A 22,514-nucleotide genomic window follows, 5' to 3' on the forward strand; every position below is an offset into this window, starting at 1 on the left:
GTATCAGGCTGTCCAAGTTTCAATATGATACGAAGGTTGGCAGGGTTGTTAATGACAGTACACTGCTGCAACAGGATCTAGAAAAGTTGAGCAGATGGGCTGAGAGGTGGCAAATGAAGTTTAATATTGACAAATGTAAAGTACAACATATGGGAAGCAGTAATCCCAGAGTAACGTATCAACTCTGTAGTACCACACTGACAGTGGTAGAGAATGAAAAGGACCTGAGGGTAATTGTGCAGGCCAATATGAAGTTTTCTGAGCAGTGCAGATGGTCTGCAAGAATAGCTCATACTGTCTTATCAATGATATACAGGAATTTTTCTAGCAGGGATAAGGAGGTGATTATCTCCTTGTATAAGGCAATAGTCAGGCCACACTTTGAGTACCGTGTACAGATCTGGAGACCTCATTTTAAGAAGGATGTAGAGCTGTTGAAACGAGTACAGAGAAGGGCAACAAGATTAGTGAATGGAACAAAGGGTTGCTCTTTGCTCTTTGTTAAGCCGAAGAAAGGCTTAAGTTTTGCAAATTATAGTGTCTGGAGACTAGGCAACTGTGAGGTGATCTGATTGAGGTGTATAAATCCTTGAATGGTTTGAGCATGCTCAATGCGGATGGGATTTTTCATCTTGCTCAGAATAATCGCCTGAGATGGCATAAATTCAAATCGAGGAAAGACGGTTGTAGGATAGATGTGCGGAAGTTTGCCTTTAGCCATAGCCAGCGGGTGGTCGATTGCTGGAACCAACTTACACCTGTCATTGTAGAAGTTGATAGCTTAAATAGATTCAGGGCAGAACTTGACAAACATTTGGAGCGAGTGGATGGGTGAAATAAGGGTTTTTTTTTTTTTTTTTTTTTGGCTGATGCTATATAAGCTTGCTTTCTTGCATCAGGTACCTTTGTTAATGCTAATGCACACAACTACTCTCATTTTCTCTTTCCTAGTGTTTACGTCACACCAAACTGACTCAACATTGCTCTGTCCACCCATGTCGACTGGATGCAGTTCCTTAGATTTTATGTGTTTCTTAACTAACAGCATAACCCTTCTTACCCTACCTATGCTTTCTGTACACACTGTACTCCCGAAATTCCAATTTTGCACTGCTTATATATGTGTGACACCGTGTCTCTGATATCCCAACAATATCTGGTTTTGATGTCTTGATCAGCACTTCAAATTCAACAAATTTATTTACTATACTTCTAGCATTGGTGTACATGTAAGTATACATGCACCTGTTCTTACTCTTAGTTATCCTAAAATAGCCTATGTATTTACTTGTTCCATGATGACTCCCAGCAGTCCTAGAAATCCCCCAGCAACTTGCTCTCTAGGCTGCTTCTCATTACAATAGAAGCAGTGCAAGAATAGCTTTTGCCTCTGCCTGCGGCTACTGTTAATCTTTTAGTATATGAATCCCCTCAAACTAGCAGTTTTCCAATCCACCTAACACTGCCTCAATAGCATCAGCAAATATTCATGCACCCTTTCTATTTAAGTGCATCTTACCTCTGTAGAAGCAGTCTCTTCTATTAGCAAGCACAGACCACGGCGAAAAAAATTCTACTCCATGAGCCTTGCACAATCTCTTCAGGGTCAAATTGATTGGCAAGGCTCTCATCATATACTCCCTCCTATCGGTGTCTGGGTAGAATTGCAGACACTTTCAAATTGAACCCTAGCTTGACTTTTTTTCAACATTGACATGTCCTTGTTAATTAAATCTGCAGATCTCTTACTCTTAATGTAATTAATGCCAACATGTGCAACAACATCACCTTTTGTGCCCTTAAAAGATGTTATCTGCTCTACAACATCATCAACCTTTGTCCCTGGCAGCCATGACCTGGTCCTGTTCCACCTATTCTGTTTGCATAATATATTCCCTATTTCCCTGACAATAGAGTCACCAACAATAATTAATTCCTGTGGAACCAGTGCATTCTGTCTTGGAGATTGCCACTATGTTGCCTGATGTACAGGAGTGAGCTCTGGAATTGAGTGGGGCAGCTAAGAGCTTGATGGGTCCCTCTCATTAATTCCCTCGAGGGCATCTCCCCTACACCTCAAACTCTCATAGACACCCATCAGAACACTGAGTTGGCACCTAATTTCATCGCAGAGACTGTGATGAAATTAGTTGGCACCTAATTTCATCACAGTCTCTGCACCTAGCACATATGATCTAGCCTCCTTGGCTAGATCATATCCTGTTCTAGACAGGTCAGCAAACAAATAGGGCTGATAGATAAATTAAATTGCACCTGTGGCACACAGCTGAAGATTGGGCGTACTCACTGTACGAGTGCCCATCCTATGACAATCCCAGAAGTCTGATGATATCTACAATCGGCCTCCCTTCCCAGAAACCAGGAACACCTGTTCATTACCAAGGAAGGTTACTATAAAGCCCTCACACAATATGGCCAGACAGTCTTACAAACAAGAAGACAAGTTCTCTCAAACCTGTCAGACACTCATCAAACAGATTCACCTACTGCTGACATAGCACTAATCCAACCTACAATAAATTCTGAACAAAGCTGATCCACCCTGAATGTGACTTAAATAGACTACCTAAATTGACCCCCTGGGCCCTGTCTGCATGTGCTCCCCGCCTTTTGTTAGTGCAAATGATCAAGTGAAACAACTGCATGAGCGAATGTGTGTTGAGAAATTGGTGTGTGTGCATGTGCTTGTTTCCACGATGCCCCCATATCTCAGTTGGTGTTGTCTATATCCATGTCTGTGTGGACATATGTAAGCAAACCTGTAGTTTGAATGAATAAGTGTGTATAAGTATGAAGATGAATATGTGTTTGGGGACTTGGGGAGTATGTGTTTGTATATGATTTGTGCCTGTGTGTGTTAAAAAGCAAATGGCAGCTTGTTTTAGGGCAGGACTTTGTGTATTGAACTTAACTTGCAGAAAAATATAAAGTGTGTATATTGTCTATATTCAAAGGGCTGTGCCGACCGGGCTAGCCGAGTGGGTAAAGTACCTGTCCGGCAACCCAAAGGTTGCGGGTTCAATTCCCGCCTCGGGCTTGGATCAAAGTACTGCAAAAACCTTGGGAGGTGCAATATGGCCACAGAAGCCGATGCGCCAACAACTACCAAATCAATCAATCAATCAATCAAAGGGCTGTGTTGAGCAGATGTGAGCATGTGTGACTGGAAGAGTGAATGAGAATGTCCATATTTAGTATTGGAATGTATATGCATTCTGAATAATGTATATAAATATATATAAAAATTCCATAACATTATAATTGCAGGTTAAGGCATGTAACTATAGTGTGAATGGTTGGCCATGTGTATAAATTGTTTGAAGATCAAATGAGTGCTTGTGTTTTATCTCATAAAAAAATAAAAATTTAAATAAATAAATAAAATGTGTCAGTCACAGCATTGTTTCTATGACTTTGCCTGGTGGGCACTACCACTCTAAATACTTTTACTGTTCTTAACACCCCCCCCCCCCCCATGGAGAGCCAGCTGCCTCTACAGGGGTATTCCTTCTGTTCTTTATCCAAAATTGCAGTGAATGTCTTCCTATCATCCACCTCATTCATCTATTCTCCAAGGTAGAACTATCATCCCCCATGTGCTCCATTCAAAAACTTCAGGTAGGGGGGTTGTTTTAAGGGGCTCTCGTTGCCATGGCTCAGGTGATGTCTGGGTTCACTCCAGCAAGAGAATTCACATCTTACTACCTGGCCCACCTCTTCATAGCAGTAGATGGACAATGAGATGGGAGGAACCTTGGTTTTCCAGCTAAAAAAACAGACCAACATAACTCAATACAACAGAGACCACACATTAGCTAGCCTTCACAGAGTTTGTATTGCATTACAAAACTACATAATGAGGAGACTTTCTGCCACTTGACCTATAACACTATAAACCATATAATATATGTCTATTTCTTCCTCAGCAAAACAGTTCCAAGACTGAGTATTCTGTCACCTCCTTCATCTCTATATCAATTTGTTTTTGCAATTCACAAGCAGGGAGTTTTTGTCGCTTCCTTGACAATCAGTTTTGATAGAGGTGATGCAGCAGAAGGTATGTTACAGGCATGGCAGCTGATTGATTCTTTTGAGATTGTTTTAACTCAGAAAATGATGTGACAGGGACATAAATGACTCAGATGGTAGTATGGTCATTTCTGTTTGTGTCCCTGTGATACATTTCCCACATTTATTCTGGGTTATGAGAGCTTGCTGATATTTAGTGATTGTACATGTTTCCTACTTCTTGACAGGAAATATTCTATTGTTTCCTGCTTTTGAATTCTTTGAATTCTTCTCTCTTTCTTCCACTGACAGCATGCCTGTACAGTGTGCTCTCTTTGGTAATTTGTACTAATTAGCCTCAAAGGTGAACATTCCTTTCTCTTGTGGCCTGTGGCGGATTAAGAATAGTTGGGGCCCAAAGGCAAATTATATTTGGGGGCCCCAAAAAATAATAATAAAAAAAGAAAAAATTAATTAAAAAAAATAAAAGTTAGGTGGCAAATAATTGTACTTTTGAATTTTTTGAACTTTGGATTTTTCTGCCTGTTAAAGGGTGATAAATAATAAAACTTTTTGGTTTAATGAATAATTTTATGTTGTTTTTACAAATTTACTTTGCGAATTTTAGAATTCACGAATTTATTGATTATGTCTTCAAAATTTATTTTTTCGGCAAACCAGTGTTCAATGGAAATTAGGGATAAGGCATTTAATCGCTCTTGGCTCATTACAGCCCTCTTTTGATTTTTTATTAATGCCATCTTAGAAAAAGATCGCTCACCTTCACACACACACCGCACACCAATGTCAAATATAATCGAAATGCGATACTCACGTTTGGATAGCATTTCATGGACAAAATTTCCTTAAACATGTCTATGATATTTCCTTCATTTTTGCCCTTTTCCTCGATGTGAAGCGCGACATGTTGTTGAAATTGAATTATTTCATTTTCTAAAAGTTCTTCGAGATCATTTGAATATTTTGCGACAAGTTGTTTAGCTGCCTGTTGTTTCTGTTGTGAATTAAAATCTCAATATTCAAAGAGAAACGAAAAGTTTGAATGAAGTTTTTTGTAGGCAATAGAGCATTTCGCCATTTCTGTGATTAGACTGTCGCACATAGCTAAATATGTTTCAATTTTGAATCGATCCTTTGCTGAAAAATTATCATGCGACATTATCATTTGATGAAAAAGTATCATTCGTCTGGGAAAATCTTCAATTTTATTTTATGCTTCTTCAGTTGTCAAACAGTTCAAACTCATTCAAATTTTTGATGGACTCTAAAAATTTTTTTCCTTCTGTTTCAAATTGATCAAAATTTCCTCGAATTTGTTTTAGACATTCTATTAAACTTCTTAAATGATCTGTAACCTCTTTCAATATGACTGCATCTTTTTGAAATATTTTATTGACCTTATCAATTCTTTCCTAAATATTGTACCAAAATACACATACTATACATGTTTCTATTTCGCATCGTTTGAACAAAATGTTTGCTGCTTCACTTCTTGTGTCGCCATTTTGTTCAGTGTCTATTGCTAACATTTTAAAAAATTTAATGATTTAAATATAATTTGATTTTAAAGATCTAACTGCGTCAAATTGCGCAGACCATCTTGTATCGGAAAGGGATTTAATCATAAAAGGTCGATTATCACTTAAATTATTTAAGCAAATTTGTTCATTTGATAAATTCCATCTGTAAGTAGATCCGGACACAAAGTTAAATAGTTTTTGAATAAGTCCAAAAAATGCAGTTGCTTCAACGCAAATACTCACTGTGGTTTGTCCCACGAGATTTAGAGAATTAGCGCTGCATGGTATGTATTCGGCCAGATCATTGATTTCTTTTATTTGGCTTTGCACTCCACTGTATTTCCCTGACATGTTTGCTGCATTGTCGTAACTTTGAGAACGACAGTTTTTTATATCGAGGTTGCAATCTTGAATAAATTGTAAAATCTCTTGAGATAATGCACTGCCTTTGTGACTTTTAATAGGCAAAAATTTGAAACTTCTCGTGTACTTCAAAAGTACTTGGATTTACACATCTTATTATAAAAGTCAGCTGATCGACATGTTACAAATCAAGAGTGGAATCTACTATAATACCAAAGTATTTTGCTTCTTTTAGAATTTTATCAAGTACATACTCTCCTAACAATTGAATAAATTCGTCACAAATAGTTGAGGACAGGCATGACACATTTCCATGTCCACAATTTGCAAATTTCTCTATGTGATTTGCCAGAAACACATCATATTTTGCTAATAATTCTAGCATACCCAAATAATTGCCATTGAAAGGCGATACAAACATTGTTTTTTCCTCTTAGTGCAAGCCCTTGCTCACAAAGAAAAAGTATTACATCGACAATTCTTCGTAATACTTGTTTCCAATATTCGGACTGAGTTTCCATTTTTTTTTTTAATAAAAAGAGTATCCAAACCCTTCTTGTTAGATCGAATGGACCAACTCACAACCGATCTTGAATGAGCTGCGCTATTTTTGTGGGTCGAAAGCCGACATCTGGCATTTTTCCAGTCATTAAGTCCAACTATTAGTTGATCCCGAACTTCAACCGAAGAAAATAACTTGTAAAATCTGCAATACACCATTTTTGTCTTTGGTGAAAAAACTAGCCAAGGACGATCAATTTCTTTGCCATTCAGCATTTTCCATTTGAAATGAACCGTTGAACTCCTCCACGTATTTGCAGCGTAGACTTTATATCGTTTCTTTGTCATCAAAATCAATAATTTGTGAAAAATAACCTTTTTGAACAAAATATTGAATAAGCTGTTCTTGCTCACAATTATTCCATTCAGCACAATCATTATTTGGCAAAATACGAACAGAACCGTGTGTATGCACTTTCTGGTCCATTATTATCATTAAGCACAAATTTTCCTCTCTCCTTAAAATTTTCACCATTTGAACTGGAACTAGGCGAAGAAGAAGGTGCGATTACTTGTTCATCATTTTCATTTTTCATAATAGAGCTCTCGGATGTCGATGTCGAAGAAATGCTACTAGCACCATTAGCTTTTAATTCAAGAAATCCTAAATTTGTTAAAGATGTTTGCCCCCTCGCTTCTCTTTTTTTCTTTTCTTGTTGTACTTTCTGCTTTTCTGCTCCACTTGGGTACCGCTGCTTCATAGTTAAACAGTGAAGGGTAAAATAAGTAAATTTAAAAAATGTTTATGAGATTTAGTTTTGAGTTTTCCAAAAAAAAAATGTTTATTACTTACATTTGCTCTTTAACCTGATTGTTTATCAGTTTTTTTTTACAATTTTACAAAGTTTTTTTTTTACTTTCACTACAATGAAAACATGAAAAGTCACACTAAAAAGTTATTTTTGAAACAAACACCTCACTCTTACACGATTCAATAACAAATGAAGTTAAGGAGCAACCGGGCGAAACTTCCTATCTCGGCAATGCAATCAGTTTTCGTGACCTCGAAGCTGTCAACAGCGGCATGCGCCAACATTGGTAATGCGGTTTAATTTAAAGCGTAGATAGTGCGCGCTGTTCAAAATACAAAATACGAATCTTGTCAACTAGTGCCGACATTAGTATTTCGGCATTATTTATAGCGTAGATAGTCTGCGCTGTTCAAAATATGTATTAAAACATAATAATTGTTTTGAAAAAATTTTCGCTTAAAATAATCAAGATTTTTATGATGTTTACTGAAAACATTAATCTATTTTAGAACCCTATAGGAGTCTTGGCTTGGGGGACCCCAAAGCCTGGGGCCCCTAGGCACGTGCCTCATGGCCTTAATGGGTAATCCTACCCAGCTTGTGGCCTTTGGCACTGCAGTGGGCAGAGAGGGGAGTTACAACAGGCTGTTTGCAAGTGGCCATACTTTTGGCACTTAAAACACCTGAGTGGATTTGGAACATAAATCCTTACTGGGCAGTTTAAGTAGCCTGCTTTGATGGAACTTGGTGGCCATGGGGCGTTGAGAATGAGAACTTCTATAGGAATGAGAGTCCATATTTACACCAGATATTTGCTTTAGTCCAGATATTTGCTTTACAGCCATCAAGCCTTGATCATTTAGTCTGGTGCAGATTTCTTTTTCTTTTACATGATGAATTAAGCATTTTATAGGGGGGGAATCACAATGATGGGTATTCCTCCTATCAAAGTGCCTTTGAGGACTCTCTCTCTCTGCAAGATTAGAACATGATTCTTTAAGTAAAGATCTCCACAATGCAAACTTTTTTTATGGATTTTGGGGAGCCTTTCAATACTTCTGCATTATTTGCAGAAAGGGTGTCATTTTCCAAATTGCCAGTTACCCCGGTAAAATGGATGATGAAAAATAGTGGTGTTACTGATGGCATTTCCTCAGTTCTAGGTCTTGTTGTTTGTAGTTTTGTGGCACTTCAGCTATATTGCACCTAGTCCTGGGTCTCTTTGCAATGTTACTAGTATCACCTTGTTGGTAGAAACAGGGGGCTCATTGGAGCACCAGAAGAAGAGTTTGAATTTACTTTGAGAAAAAAAGGGGTTTCATATGCTCTAAGTACCTCATCCTTGCTAGTTTGCAAGTGGGGATGTCCACTTGAAAACTAGCAAGTCAGATGACAGTTGCACTAAAAACTATCACTGACTCAACATAGTTAGGTTTATCCAAGATTTGCAATCTTATCAAAGCAGGGGCCAAAGTGGTGTGTTAGGACTGGGCCCCCCCTCATCCAACAGTATCCCCCTTTCTGAATTTACATATAAAGTTGCTAGGATGAGTACAGAGAAGGGCAACAAGACTGGTGAAGGGGAAGAAAGGGATGCTCTTACCAAGAAAAGCTTAAGTTCTGCAAATTGCAGCATCTGGAGACTAAGCACCTGCGAGGTGATCTGACTGAGGTGTATAAGGCCTTGAATGGTTTAAGCAGGCTCAATGCTGATATGATTCTTCATCTTGCACAGATTACAAACCCGAGGGGGAGGGGGGGGGGAATAAACTCAAATTTAGGAAAGACAGTTGTAGAAATAAATGTGCAGAAATTTGTCTTTAGCCAACAGGTAGCTGACTGCTTGAAAACTTCCATTTGTCATTGTGGAAGTTGATCGCTTAAATAAATTCAAGGAAGGACTGGAAAAACTTTTGGAGAGAATGGATGGGTAAAATGGGAAGTTTTTTTTTTTTTCTTCTTTTTGGCTGATGCTGAATAATATATGCATCATATGTCTCTGCTAATGCTAATAATGGGCACATGGTTGGATGTATCAAATTCCAATGATGTAACCCTGGAACTAAGATATAGGTATTAGATTTAGTGATGCAAGATATAGGTATTAGATTCAGTGATGCTAGTCTGGAAAGTCAGAAGCATCGCTGGAAGGTACTCTCACCACATACAGGTGCCCACAACATAGCAGTGTGTTGTACACCAGTATATATGGACTGTGGACAAGGGATGTTCTGAATGCTCCCAAGATAATCTTTAGGGCACTGTGATGGATCAAATTAGGTCAAATGAGTACAATTTTTCTGGCAGATTCATAGATAGGTGAACCACAATTCTGAAAAGATCTTATTTTATTTATAAATTTTAAACTCTTTTTTCATTAACAAAAACATCTCCCCCCCCCCCAACAACCACCAATTCAGCTTTCCAATAATTTTCAATAATATACAGAAATGATTTTCATTAAGTTCAAGTAAAATTTCTCCATAAAAAAAAATAAAAAATAACAATAAAATAAAATAGACATCCAAATACAATACAAAACTGACAATACATTTTTTTCAAATGGTATTTTCAATTCATCAAATTTATTTACAATGCTCCTAGCATTAATGTATATAGTACATTTAAAACATTTTATACATCTGTAACTTTTATGAAATAAAATTAAAATTTTCTCAAATATTTAATGTGTTTGCATGTATGGTTAAATTTTAGGATGGATCAAAGATATATTGATGTTATTTAAAAGAAAACAAAGTACAGCTTTCAATTTAAATTCAATAATTACATACCTGACAAGGGAACTACAGGATCTGTTAATTTTTTTACAAATAAACTTAGGCTTTCCCAATCAACTGATAAGCTTTTAAAATTTTGTACAGCTTCATTATTAATATGAGTGTTTAGAATATCTTCTAATTCTTCTATAACGTTTATAATCCTATTAAAAAATAAAATATTTATGAAACAAGAGAAAATATGCATAATATTATAAAGAATCAAAGATTTTTCAATTCAAGAACATGAAAAAGCTGGATTAAGTAAAATATAGGAGTCCCCTTGCAGATTTTATAATTTGGCAAATAAAGTTATTTCAGGACCGAAATCATGAAATAAAACTGAAAAAATTCATGATTAAAATACATGGATCACATAAATTTTAAAGAGACTAAAAGTATCATTTTAACCTGAAGAGGTAGATTTCGAATATATACCACATTTGATGATCAGGTTTTACAGATTTTTTATTTCATTTTGTTTGTGTAAGTATGCTAATATATTTAAATTTTTTTTTTTTTTTTTGTATAAAATTTTTATAAATAAATTAGTAAAAAATCTGAGAAAACAGTCACATTGGAAATAAGTTATATAAAAAGAAGAATCCAGTTTCCGAACTAATGTAGATATTATAAACCATCGCACGTGAACAATCACAATGTGCATATGTAGGGCTGCAATAGGAAGAATTTCCAAACGTGAGCAGTGGAAGAATCATTTGTGAGAGGCATTTTCATTCAGAAAAATGAATATAAAGGTGAAATATGATTGCATTTCATTCGATTCAGTTGTCCTTTCCTTAAAAAAAAAAAAGATGTTAAATTTGAACAAAAGGCAAACATTAAGATTTGTTAATAGTCAGAAGAATTTTATGAAATCATAAGATGTGACAAGTAAGGAGGTCAGTTAAGGCTGAAATACAAGTTTCAAAAAATTCAGCTGTCCTTTCCTCATAAAAAAGGAAAATTAAATTTCATTAAATATTTAATTAGAATAATGGGTTGTTCGTGGCCAGACGATCTTTATGAAAACAAAGGATGTAATCAATGTAATGATGAAGCCATATCAAGGATGCAAGTATAATAGTGGTTTAGATGCTTCAAGAACAGTTACAATGGCCAGTTAGGTCCAACAACATCCTTATAAACAACAAAAATTTTAAATCAGTGCTATATATTGCAGAGCAGCTGCTATATTATTCATGATGCTCATACAAGCATACAAATACATATGAACATCAAGCATACAAAGGGATAATTTTATAGCAGGTGATGTTATGTTGTTAGTAATGATGACACAGTGGTATCTTTACCATCCATAAATATGTCAGCCTTTGTGCTGACTAGTCAAAGTGATGGTAGACGTATTCAATGGCAAAGGTATCACCAGTGGTGGCACTACTATACTGCCAGGTCCATCACAGTGTTCATAGTCATCACCAGGTGCGAGGGAGGTGACTGGCCCAAAGTCATGCATTCCAAAATCAACTTTTACTCATTACTGTTCCTGTGCTATCTTAGTTTCCTCCTTTCTTACAAGAAATTTACACCAAATCCTCAAAGAAATATCTTCACCTACTAGTAGGTGATGCTGTACAAATTGGAGCGGTATGGCATTAAGGGCACGTTGCTGCAATAGATAAACATATTGAGTGTGAGATGGCAGAGAGTGGTAATAAATGGACACTGCTCTATGTGGACTAATGTTATTAGTGGAGTCCCCCAGGGTTTAGTGCTGGACCCGTTGTTGTTTTGTGTATTTATCAATGATATTGATGAAGGTATATCAGGCTATGTATAAGTATAGTGCGAAGGCATCAATAATACATAGCCAAATCTGAATGAACAGAATATTAGCAAAGCGGCATCGTTTTAAGTTATATCTCATATTGTGAATACCTTCACAACGAGTTGCCATGATATTGCACTACTTCGAATAAGTAACGCTTCACCTGAGGAGAAGACTAATGTTACTTATTCTCAGATGGATACCACCACCCAGACGGCACCGTTTCAGGGCTATTTTGTATATGTGTGGGATAATAACTCGACTATCCACTTGTCCCTATTAGACTTAGAAAACCAAAAGGGTAGAGGGAAAGTAATAGTAGGAGTGGAAGAGGAAAAGAAATAGTGTAGAAGAATGAAAGGGGCAGTAACTCCTTCAACTCACACCACTCAAAAACTCAAACTCCAGGCGCCTCCGTAGCCAGGTGGGAAGGAGCAGCAGTGCGTAACATACGCTGCTTGATTAGACCGGGGTTCGAGCCCGTCACCACCAAATACGGAGGATGCGGGAAGGTCAGGGAATGACCACCGCATATCCCGGAGCAATATGGCCTTAGTTGCTAATGCTCCTAAAAACCAAATAACAATAACAAACTCAAACTCCTCGAATAGGCAACACTTCCCCAGTGGAGAAGCCTGTTGTTACCTATTCTTGGAAACTCCGGACATATCAGGCTCCCCCTAGTACCGTTTCAGGGCTATTTGGCCCTTCTTTGGAGGGTGGATGGGTACCCAATTGATGCAATGATGGCAAAACAGTTATGAAGTATGATATAACTCCACAATATGAGAGATGCATGATGGTGTATTATGTATTTTGACTATAAAGCGTTTAGTGCGTAAGCCTCAAGCTATGGAAAAGTCTAGACTATGTATAAGTATAGTGCGAAGGCATCAATAGTCCAGACTTTTCCATAGCTTGAGGCTTATGCCCTAAATGCTTTATAGTCTAAATACATCATACACCATCAGGCATCTCTCATATTGTGGAGTTATACTTCATAATTGTTTTGCCATCATTGCATCACTCGGGTACCTACCCACCCACCGAAGAAGGGCCAAATAGCCCTGAAACGGTGCCGTCTGGGTGGTGGTATCCATCTGAGAATAAGTAACATTAGTCTTCTCCTCAGGTGAAGCATTACTTATTCGAAGTAGTGCAATATCATGGCAACTCGTTGTGAAGGTATTTAAAATATGAGATATAACTTAAAACGATGCTGCTTTGCTAATATTCTGTTCATTCAGATTTGGCTATGTATTATTGATGCCTTCGCACTATACTTATACATAGTCTAGACTTTTCCATAGCTTGAGGCTTATGCCCTAAATTCTTTATAGGTATATCAGGATTAATTTCCAAGTTTGCAGATGATACATAGGTTGGCAAGAGAAACATACCAACTGTATAGTACTACACTCAGGAAGGTGGAGAATGAAAAAGACCTGGAGGTAATTGTGCAGTCAGATATGAAGTTCTCGAGCAGTGTAGATGAGCTGCCAGAGCAGGTCATGGAATTTTGTCAATGGTATATAGGAATTCTGCTAGTAGAGACAAGGAGGTGATAATCCCTTTGTATAAGGCAACGGTCAGGTCACACCTTAGAGTACAGCATACAGGTCTGGAGGTCTCATTTTAGGAAGAATGTAAAGTCGCTAGAACGAGTACAGAGAAGGGCAACAAGATTGGTGAGAGGAACAAGGAGGTGTGCTTATCAAGAAAGGCTTAGGTTCTGCAAGTTGCAACACCTGGAGACTAGGCACCTACGAGGTGATCTGATTCGGGTGTATAAGGCTTTGAAAATATTGAGCAGGCTAAATGCTGACAGGATACTTCCATTTGCTCAGACAAAGAACCTGAGGGGGCATAGATTCAAATTGAGGAAAGACAGTTGTAGAATAGATGTGCGGAAGTTTTCCTTTAGCCATGGGTTAGTCAATTGCTGGAACAGTCTTCCATCTGTTGTTGTGGAAGTTGATAGCTTATATAAATTTAAGGCTGAACTAGACAAACTTTGGGAGTGACCAGATGGGCAAAATGGGAAGGTTTTTTTTTTTTTTTTTTTTTTGGATTATGCTGTATAAGCTTGCTTTCTTGCATCATATGCCTTGACTAATGCTAGTACACCATTTTTTACTTATTTAATCAAGATTGATGTCGTAAGATTGATTCTGTAAGATGACTCCTCCACTGTATAGTCAATCAGTTAGAGGGTGTGTATTCTAAAAATTCTAATAAATAACAATACATAGTATTTACAATAATTTGAAGATAGATTAAGAGTGACATTTAAAAAAGATTAAATTGAAGTAAAAAAAAATTTTTCCTACTTTTAGCATTAGCATTAGTAGATGCATTTGATGCAAGAAAGCAAGCTTATGCAGCATCAGCCAAAAAAAAAAAAATAATAATAATAATAATAATAAATAAAAAATAACTACTTCCACTTCACCCCTCTGTTCATTCGAAATACCTGTCCAGCTGAGCCTTAAACTTATTTAGGCTATCAACTTCCACGACAAGGGATGGAAGTCTATTCCACCAACCAACCACCCGCTGGCTAAAGGCAAATTTCCTCACGTCTACCCTACATCTGTCTTTTCTCAATTTGAATTTATGCTCTCTCAGGTGATTATTCTGAGCAAGAGGAAGAATCCCATCAGCATTGAGCATACTCAAACCATTCAAGGCTTTATACACCTCCATCAGATCACCTCGCTGGTGCCTAGTCCCCAGACACTGTAATTTGCAAAACTTAAGCCTTTCTTCGTAAGAGCACCCCTTTGTTCGATTCACTAATCTTGTCACCCTTCTCTGTACTTGTTCCAGCATCTCTACATCCTTCTTGAAATCAGGCCTCCAGACCTGTATACAGTACTCTAGGTGTGGCCTGACCATTGCCTTATACAAGGGAATAATCACCTCCTTACCCCTGCTAGAAAAATTCCTATATATCATCGACAATACACCATGAGCTACTCTTGCAGCCTGTCTGCACTGCTCAGAAAACTTCATATCTGCTTGCACAACCACCACCAGGTCCCTTTCATTCTCTACCACTGTCAGTGTAGTACCACAGAGTTGATACGTTGCTCTGTTTCCCATATGTAGTACTTTACATTTGTCAATGTTAAACTTCATTTGCCACCTCTCAGCCCATCTGCTCAACCTTTCCAGATCCTGTTGCAGTAGTGTCCTTGACAACCCTGCCAACCTTCGTATCGTCTGCAAACTTGGACATTAAGCTGGATATACCATCATCAATATCATTTATAAATACAGAAAACAATAATGGACCCAATACTGAACCCTGAGGGACTCCACTAATAACATTAGTCCACGATGAGCAGTGTCCATTGATTACCACTCTCTGTCTTCCCCCCCTCAACCACCCCATTATCCATAGCAGCAATTTGTCTCCAATGCCACACTGCTCCAATTTGTGCAGCAGTCTTCCATGTGCAACAGTATCAAAAGCCTTTCTAAGATCCAAGTATATAATATCAAAGTTATTCCCTGCATCCAGTTCTTTTGTGACTGCATCATAGTATCCAATCAAATAGGTCAGGCAAGACTTCCCCTTAACAAAACCATGCTGTGTCTGAGCTATAACTGAAGTCTTGTCTAGATGATCCTGCAGTGCTTCTTTAACCAGTGCCTCCATTAATTTTCCGGGAACAGAAGTTAAACTAACAGGTCTATAATTACTTGTGTCGCCCTTTGATCCTCCTTTGTGAATTGGGGTCACATTTGCACATCTCCAGTCCATGGGTACTTCCCCTGAGTCCAAGGAAGCTCTCATAATTATGGTTAAGGGTTTGCTTACTTCCTTTGCTGCCTCCTTTAATATAACTGGATAGATCCCATCCACCCCAGGTGCCTTTCTTGTATTTATCTTGAACAATTTCTCCTCCACTTTACTCTCAGTTATTACAAGATTCTCTAGATTACTGCCAGAGTTGAATACACCTGTGGCATTCCCCTCGCTGAATAACTCCTCATGTGTGAATGTTGATGCAAAATATTCATTCAGTTTGTTAGCTACCTGAGCAGGATCATCAACAGTTGACCCATCAATATCAAGTGGACCAATCTGATTCATCCCCTTCCTTATAGAGTTTACATAAGTAAAGAACTCTTTACTGTTTTTCTTTGCATCCCTTGCCAAAGATTTCTCGTAATCTGCCTTCGCCTGCCTAACCTCCTTTGTAACTTGGTTACAGATCAACTTGTATCTATCATAGGCTTCTGTGTCACGTGTTAATTTATATGTATCCCATGCATTTTTCTTCTCTGCCATAGGTCTCATTAGTTCATCTGACATCCACTTAGGCCTAAATCTTGAACAATATTTCTTAGTTGGTATGTAAAGCCTAGTAGCTTCCAAGATAAGTTCTTTGAATGCTTCCCATTTTAAATTTGCTGTTGGTAACATCATCAGTTGGTCCCCCTGTATAGAATTTAAATACTGCCTCAGTCCATCGTAGTCGCCTTTACGAAAGCAATAACCCTTCCCTTTACCCCTAATGGTAGTTACCTCTTTGAGTAAATCCCACTTCAGCACATTGTGATCACTGCCACCTAGTGGTTCATTTTCCTGCAGATTCTTAATGCATGAAGAATCACTACTGATAATCAAATCAAGAGTATTACTCCCTCTATTTGCCTCCCGAACATGCTGATGTAGAAAACAATCATCCAATAAATCCACAAAAGCCTTGCTAGTGTGTGAGTGACCAGCCCCCAAATTCCAGTCAATATCTGGGAAATTAAAATCCCCCCAATTATATAAGACTCTCTGATTTACTGGCCCACTCTATTTCCCCATAGTTTCTTATTATACTCATCAGAGTCATTAGGCCTATAGCACACTCCTACTCTCAATTTTGATCTCCCAATGCTTATGTCACACCAAACTGACTCGACACTGCACTGTCCAGCAATGTCGACTGGCTTCACTTCTTTGGATTTTATGTATTTCTTAACTAATAGCATAACCCCTCCTCCCTTCCTATCCTGTTTATCCTTTCTGTAGACATTGTACTCCCCAAATTCCAGTTCTGCATTCCTTATATCTGTGTGACACCACGCTTCTGAAATCCCCACAATATCTGCCTTTGATGTTTTGAGCAATACCTCAAATTCATCAAATTTAATTACTAAACTCCTAGCATTGGTGTACACGCAAGTATACATGCACCTGTTCTTTTTCTTAGCTACCCTATCACAACCCATGTGTTTATTTGTACCGCAATGACTTCCCACCAGTCGCTGAAATACCATGCATCCTGGTTTCCAGGCTGCTGCTCATTCCAATAGAAGCAGTGCAAGAATCACTTTCCCCTCTGCCAGTGGCTGTTGTTAATCTATTAGTCCTTGTATCTCCCAAGCTAGCAGTTTTCCGACCCACCTAACACTGCCTCGATAGCATCAGCAAATATTCAAAAATTCTACCCCTTGAGCCTTGCACAATCTTTCCATATGAAATCCTTTATTCCACATGCCACCTTAAAATCTCATCCTTTATCTAAACTTTAATAAATGCGCTAAGGCTGTTCAAGAGAAGAACGCTGCATATCATAACTGGCTTGTATCTACACCTCCAGGTTCATTTTCTGTCTACACCAAAGCTCGCAATAATTGTAAAACAGTTATCAATCAATCCACACTAGATTTCGAACAAGCTAAGAGTAAAAAACTTGTTTTTTGTACAAATGATAGTCAAGCATTCTGGTCTCTTGCCAAAGCCATCGGTTGCAACTTTTGCCCGACTCTCTTCCCACCTACATCAAAACCTTGAACTATCTAGAAACCTTCTATCTGATCAATGATCATTAGTGTCAATCCCCTGGTGACATTCCGGCTGATGTTACCAATCTATGCACAAATTCAATGAAAAAGTTGAGTTAAACTCGAAGCAATTTCAATTGATATATCAAAGCCTTTTGATCGTTTTTGGCCTAAATGACTTCTAAATAAGCTTCCATCTTATAGTTTGCCAACTGTTTTTTTTTGTAATTGGATATCCAGTTTTCTATTTGACGGCTCACTGCAGATGATGGTAGATAGCTCTCTGTCTTCTTCACTAATTCTGGTGTTCCCAAGGTTTAGTTCTTTCTCCCACTCTTTTCCTCTTATACATTAATAACCTTCTTCCATTAACCAGAAATCCTATCCACAGTTTATGTTGATAAAACATTGCATTCCACCTTTCAGTTTGAGAAACCTTGCCTTACAAAACAGCTTTCCATCCATCCATTTTTTTTTTTTTTTGGCTGGTGCAAGGAAGCCTCAGGTTCCCTCGCACCAACCCACGAAAAAAAAAAAAATTATTTCTGAGTTACCCTGAGAGAGAGAGAGAGAGAGAGAGAGAGAGAGAGAGAGAGAGAGAGAGAGAGAAGTAGAAGAAAATCACCAAGAAAGAGAAGAAGAATGATATCCAGCTCAGGACCCTGGGTGTGCCAAGCCCATTCTCACCTGATATGAGCCCCTGGGATTAAACATTTTGAATGTCCACTATCAATTCCAGTTAATTATCATGCTGGTGTGTTTTCATAATAATAATAATAATAATAATAATAAACCCTCTGTAAGCACATCAGTTGACTTGCTAATCCTACCTAGTTGTGAAAGCGTAAATTTCTGATAATAAATAAAAAGTAATTATTTTTAATTTTTTTATTCACTTTATTAACAATGATTTGTTATAAAATAATACACAAATATAAATATTTAACCTGAATTTACTTACAGCGATGCCTTTAACCCAATAATTTTACTTCTAATATCTTCATTATAAATCGTAGGATGGCAAGTATTATTAAATGTACAAAGAGTGTTTTGAAGAAAGGGAAGGACTCCTGCTGATGGCATTGCTTTTTCATCAAAATTACCTAATAAACAAAAAGAGAAAGTAAATGCATTTAGAACAAGATCCAAATGACTACAATTAAATAAATGACTTAATACAAAAAAAAAGTGGCAGTACATTTTATTCAAACATGTAATTCTTTTAAGACCTGTAAAGATACCTAAGCTAGCCTTCTATAGTTCAAGACTTTTATGAGAAAAAAAAAAAAAAAAAAATATATATATATATATATATATATATATATAAAATAAAATAAAAATATATAAAAATAAAATAAAAATAAAATAAAAATATAGATGGAGAAGTTATTAAACACAAAATGCCGAGCCTAGTTGAAGAAAAAAGAGAAAAAGAATGTTAAGATCCTATAAAAAAAAAAAAAAAAATAATAATAATTATTAAGTAGAATTAAATCCGAATTAATGCCGAATTAACAGGCCAATTATATGTACAAAAGCTGAAAGAAAAAGAGGGGAGGGTGATAGAGATAAAAATTATAAAATAAAAATTAAAATTATAAAATAAAAATTAAAATAAAAATTAAAAATTAAAAATTGGTACATAGATCAGGTATTTCATCAGGGGGCTACACCTGATCATGTACCAAACACTGTGTTTCTATGCAAACTCATGCTGATGGAGAAGCTGAAGAAATGAAAAGGAAATAAAAAATAAAAAATAATAAAAAAATAAAAAAAAAAAAAAAAATAAATAAAAAATTAAAAAAAAAAAAAAAAAAAAATTTTTATATCTCCAGAAACATGAGTGAGGTAGCCCCAACGCAGTGTATTTAGATTAATAAATTAAGTAACGTAGTGTATTTGGAAATAAATTGAATAACGTAACCGCAGTGTATTTAGATTAATAAATTAAGAAAATTGAGTAACGCAGTGTAATTGGAAATAAATTGAGTCGATAGTATGTAAGAACGCCAGTTTAAATCGAAAGTATGTAATAAATAAATAAATAACAAGGTAGCGGTATAGAAAAAAGGAAGCAATGCAAGGTAGGGGAGGGAAAAGAAGTTAAAAATACAGAGGCGAAGATAGTGAGAAAGAGGAAAGTGAGAATGTCCGAATCACCCTCGTATTACACTAATAGTTCAACGAACGGAAAAACGAAGAGTAGAAAGTAGAAAGATGTAAAGAGAAGGAAAAGAGTTTAAAGGATACTAGGCAAGCTGGGGGTGTAAGTACCCAACCTCATAGAGAGGGCCTTGGCTGTGAGAGTGTTAGTAGAAGTGGAAATTAATACCGCTAGCTTGTATTGTATATTTTACGAAATAAAATAAAATAAAAATATGAAAAAGAGGAAAATTAAATACCTACGATAATTGGCAGAAACAAGTTGAGTGAAATATAATTAAGAAATGACAATAAAATATGCGATCATGATTAATAAGGTACAATTATGTGAATATGATTAATAAGAATGGAATGCAAACAGAGGGAAAACTATGACAACGATGGTGGAGTTGCTCAGAAGAGAAGAACTATGGGAGCCCTCTGTGGTCAAAATAAAATAGAGAAAATAAGATTGGACATAAATAATTATTGATATTAAATTACGAAAATGAAAAGAAAACTTAGGAAGTGAAAGAACACGAACATCGTTCTAATAGAAGTTATACTGCAGGTATATATATATATATATATATATATATATATATATATATATATATATATATATATATATATATATATATATATATATGTGTGTGTGTGTAGACAAATGCATTTGATCAGTGTACTGAGTAGTATTGCTGACCTGTCAAGTGTAATTAAAGTGGAATAAATTGAAAATGCCTGAAAGGTAAAAGCAGATTCATCATCACCATTATCAGCCATTTTCAATCCACTGCAGGATGAAGGCCTCTCCAGCAACTTTCCAGTTTCTTCTGTTTTGTGCAATGGCCATCCATTTACTACCCACAAACACACGAATATCATCTGTCCATCTCAGTTGTTGTCTTCTGGGTTTTCTTCTAGATCCTCTTGTGTACCATTGTTATTTTCTTAGTCCATCTGTCATCAAGCAGGAGAGACTGCTTCTACAGGGGTGGGATACACTTAAATAGAAAGGGTGCAAGAATGTTTGCTGATGCTATCGAGGCAGTGTTAGGTGGGTCGGAAAACTGCTAGATTGGGGGGATACAAGGACTAATAGATTAACAGTAGCCACTGGCAGAGGTGAAAGTGATTCTTGCACTGCTTCTATTGGAATGAGCCGCAGCCTGGAAAATAAGATGCAGGATATTTCAGAGACTGCTGGGAATCACTCGGGTACAAATAAACACATAGGTTGTGTTAGGGTAGCTAAGAAAAAGAACAGGTGCATGTATACTTGCATGTACACCAATGCTAGGAGTTTAGTAAATAAATTTGATGAATTTGAGGTATTGCTCAAAACATCAAAGGCAGATATTGTGGGGATTTCAGAGACGTGGTATCACACAGATATAAGGAATGCAGAACTGGAATTTGGGGAGTACAATGTCTACAGAAAGGATAGACAGGATAGGAAGGGAGGAGGGGTTATGCTATTAGTTAAGAAATACATAAAATCCAAGGAAGTGAAGCCAGTCGACATTGCTGGACAGTGCAGTGTCGAGTCAGTTTGGTGTGACATAAGCATTGGGAGATCAAAATTGAGAGTAGGAGTGTGCTATAGGCCTAATGACTCTGATGAGTATAATAAGAAACTGTACGGGGAAATAGAGTGGGCCAGTAAATCAGAGAGACTTATAATGGGGGATTTTAATTTCCCAGATATTGACTGGTATTTGGGAGCTGGTCACTCACACACTAGCAAGGCTTTTGTGGATTTATTGGATGATTGTTTTCTACATCAGCATGTTCAGGAGGCAACTAGAGGGACTAATACTCTTGATTTGATTATCAGTAGTGATTCTTCATGCATTAAGAATCTGCAGGTAAATGAACCACTAGGTGGCAGTGATCACAGTGTGCTGAAGTGGGATTTACTCAAAGAGGTAACTACCATTAGGGGTAAAGGGAAGGGTTATTGCTTTCGTAAAGGCGACTACGATGGACTCAGACAGTATTTAAATTCTATACAGTGGGACCAACTGATGATGTTACCAACAGCACATTCAAAATGGGAAGCATTCAAAGAACTTATCTTGGAAGCTACTAGGCTTTACATACCAACTGGTCCTTGAGGTTGTCACAGACATTCTCTCAGATATGACAGACAAGCTGTACTTGCTATCTGGGAGTCTAAAACGCTGATGGAACTGATATTTGGGTGACACTCAAGTCAAGTGGACCCAATTTCGGCGAAGTCCGGACGGTCTGTGACAGCCAAATCCTCTGCTGGCACCTTCACGATGGTGGGACTGTTAGTAATCCTGGGTATAACCTCCATGCACAAGTACATGGTGGGTGACCACCCAGGTGTGAACCAACGTAAGCAGGGGTCGAGGTGTGGCGCCCACACCACATGGAGGAACGCCGCCCCTCTATGTTACCAGGCAGTACTAGGTGGTAGATGACTCTCATCAACCGGTGAAATACCACCACTTTGCTTATTGGAGGCTTGAAATGGTGGAACCCATGTTTAGCCTCTAGAGCTAAGTTCCGGTCAACCTTTCCCTATCTCTTCCATCATGCAGTATGATTGATGACTTTTGAGGTTATGATGAACGTCGTGGCGAGATCCAATATTCCTTACATTTCGAGGGTACAGCTCTAAAACGGTGTTCGCAGGCCGGCCGCTAGTTAGTACACCGGACTGAACCTATTGGTAACTCTCTAGGAAGCTTCCGGATCAGCTAGTGTATAATCTTGCTGCCTCTACTCTGCCAGATAG

At 37.3% G+C, this 22,514-nt stretch overlaps 1 protein-coding gene across 1 annotated transcript in view; it reads right to left on the reverse strand.

The window, feature by feature from the left end:
- LOC150077598 (phospholipid-transporting ATPase ABCA1-like) overlaps window positions 1–22,514 on the reverse strand; it is a gene marked incomplete at its 3' end in the record, with an annotated part of 856,770 nt that overhangs the window by 687,606 nt on the left and 146,650 nt on the right. Inside the window, exons 4-5 of the mRNA XM_090386943.1 lie at window positions 18,564–18,705; window positions 10,039–10,187 (exon numbers count right to left, since the gene is read on the reverse strand). Of these exons, the coding sequence (XP_090243069.1) occupies window positions 10,039–10,187; window positions 18,564–18,705 (291 nt within the window). The remainder of the gene's footprint in view (window positions 1–10,038; window positions 10,188–18,563; window positions 18,706–22,514) is intronic.

This window comes from Mastigoproctus giganteus, chromosome 12 (assembly GCF_048544385.1).
Source record: "Mastigoproctus giganteus isolate SK-2022 chromosome 12, ASM4854438v1, whole genome shotgun sequence".
NCBI classification, from domain to species: domain Eukaryota; kingdom Metazoa; phylum Arthropoda; class Arachnida; order Uropygi; family Thelyphonidae; genus Mastigoproctus; species Mastigoproctus giganteus.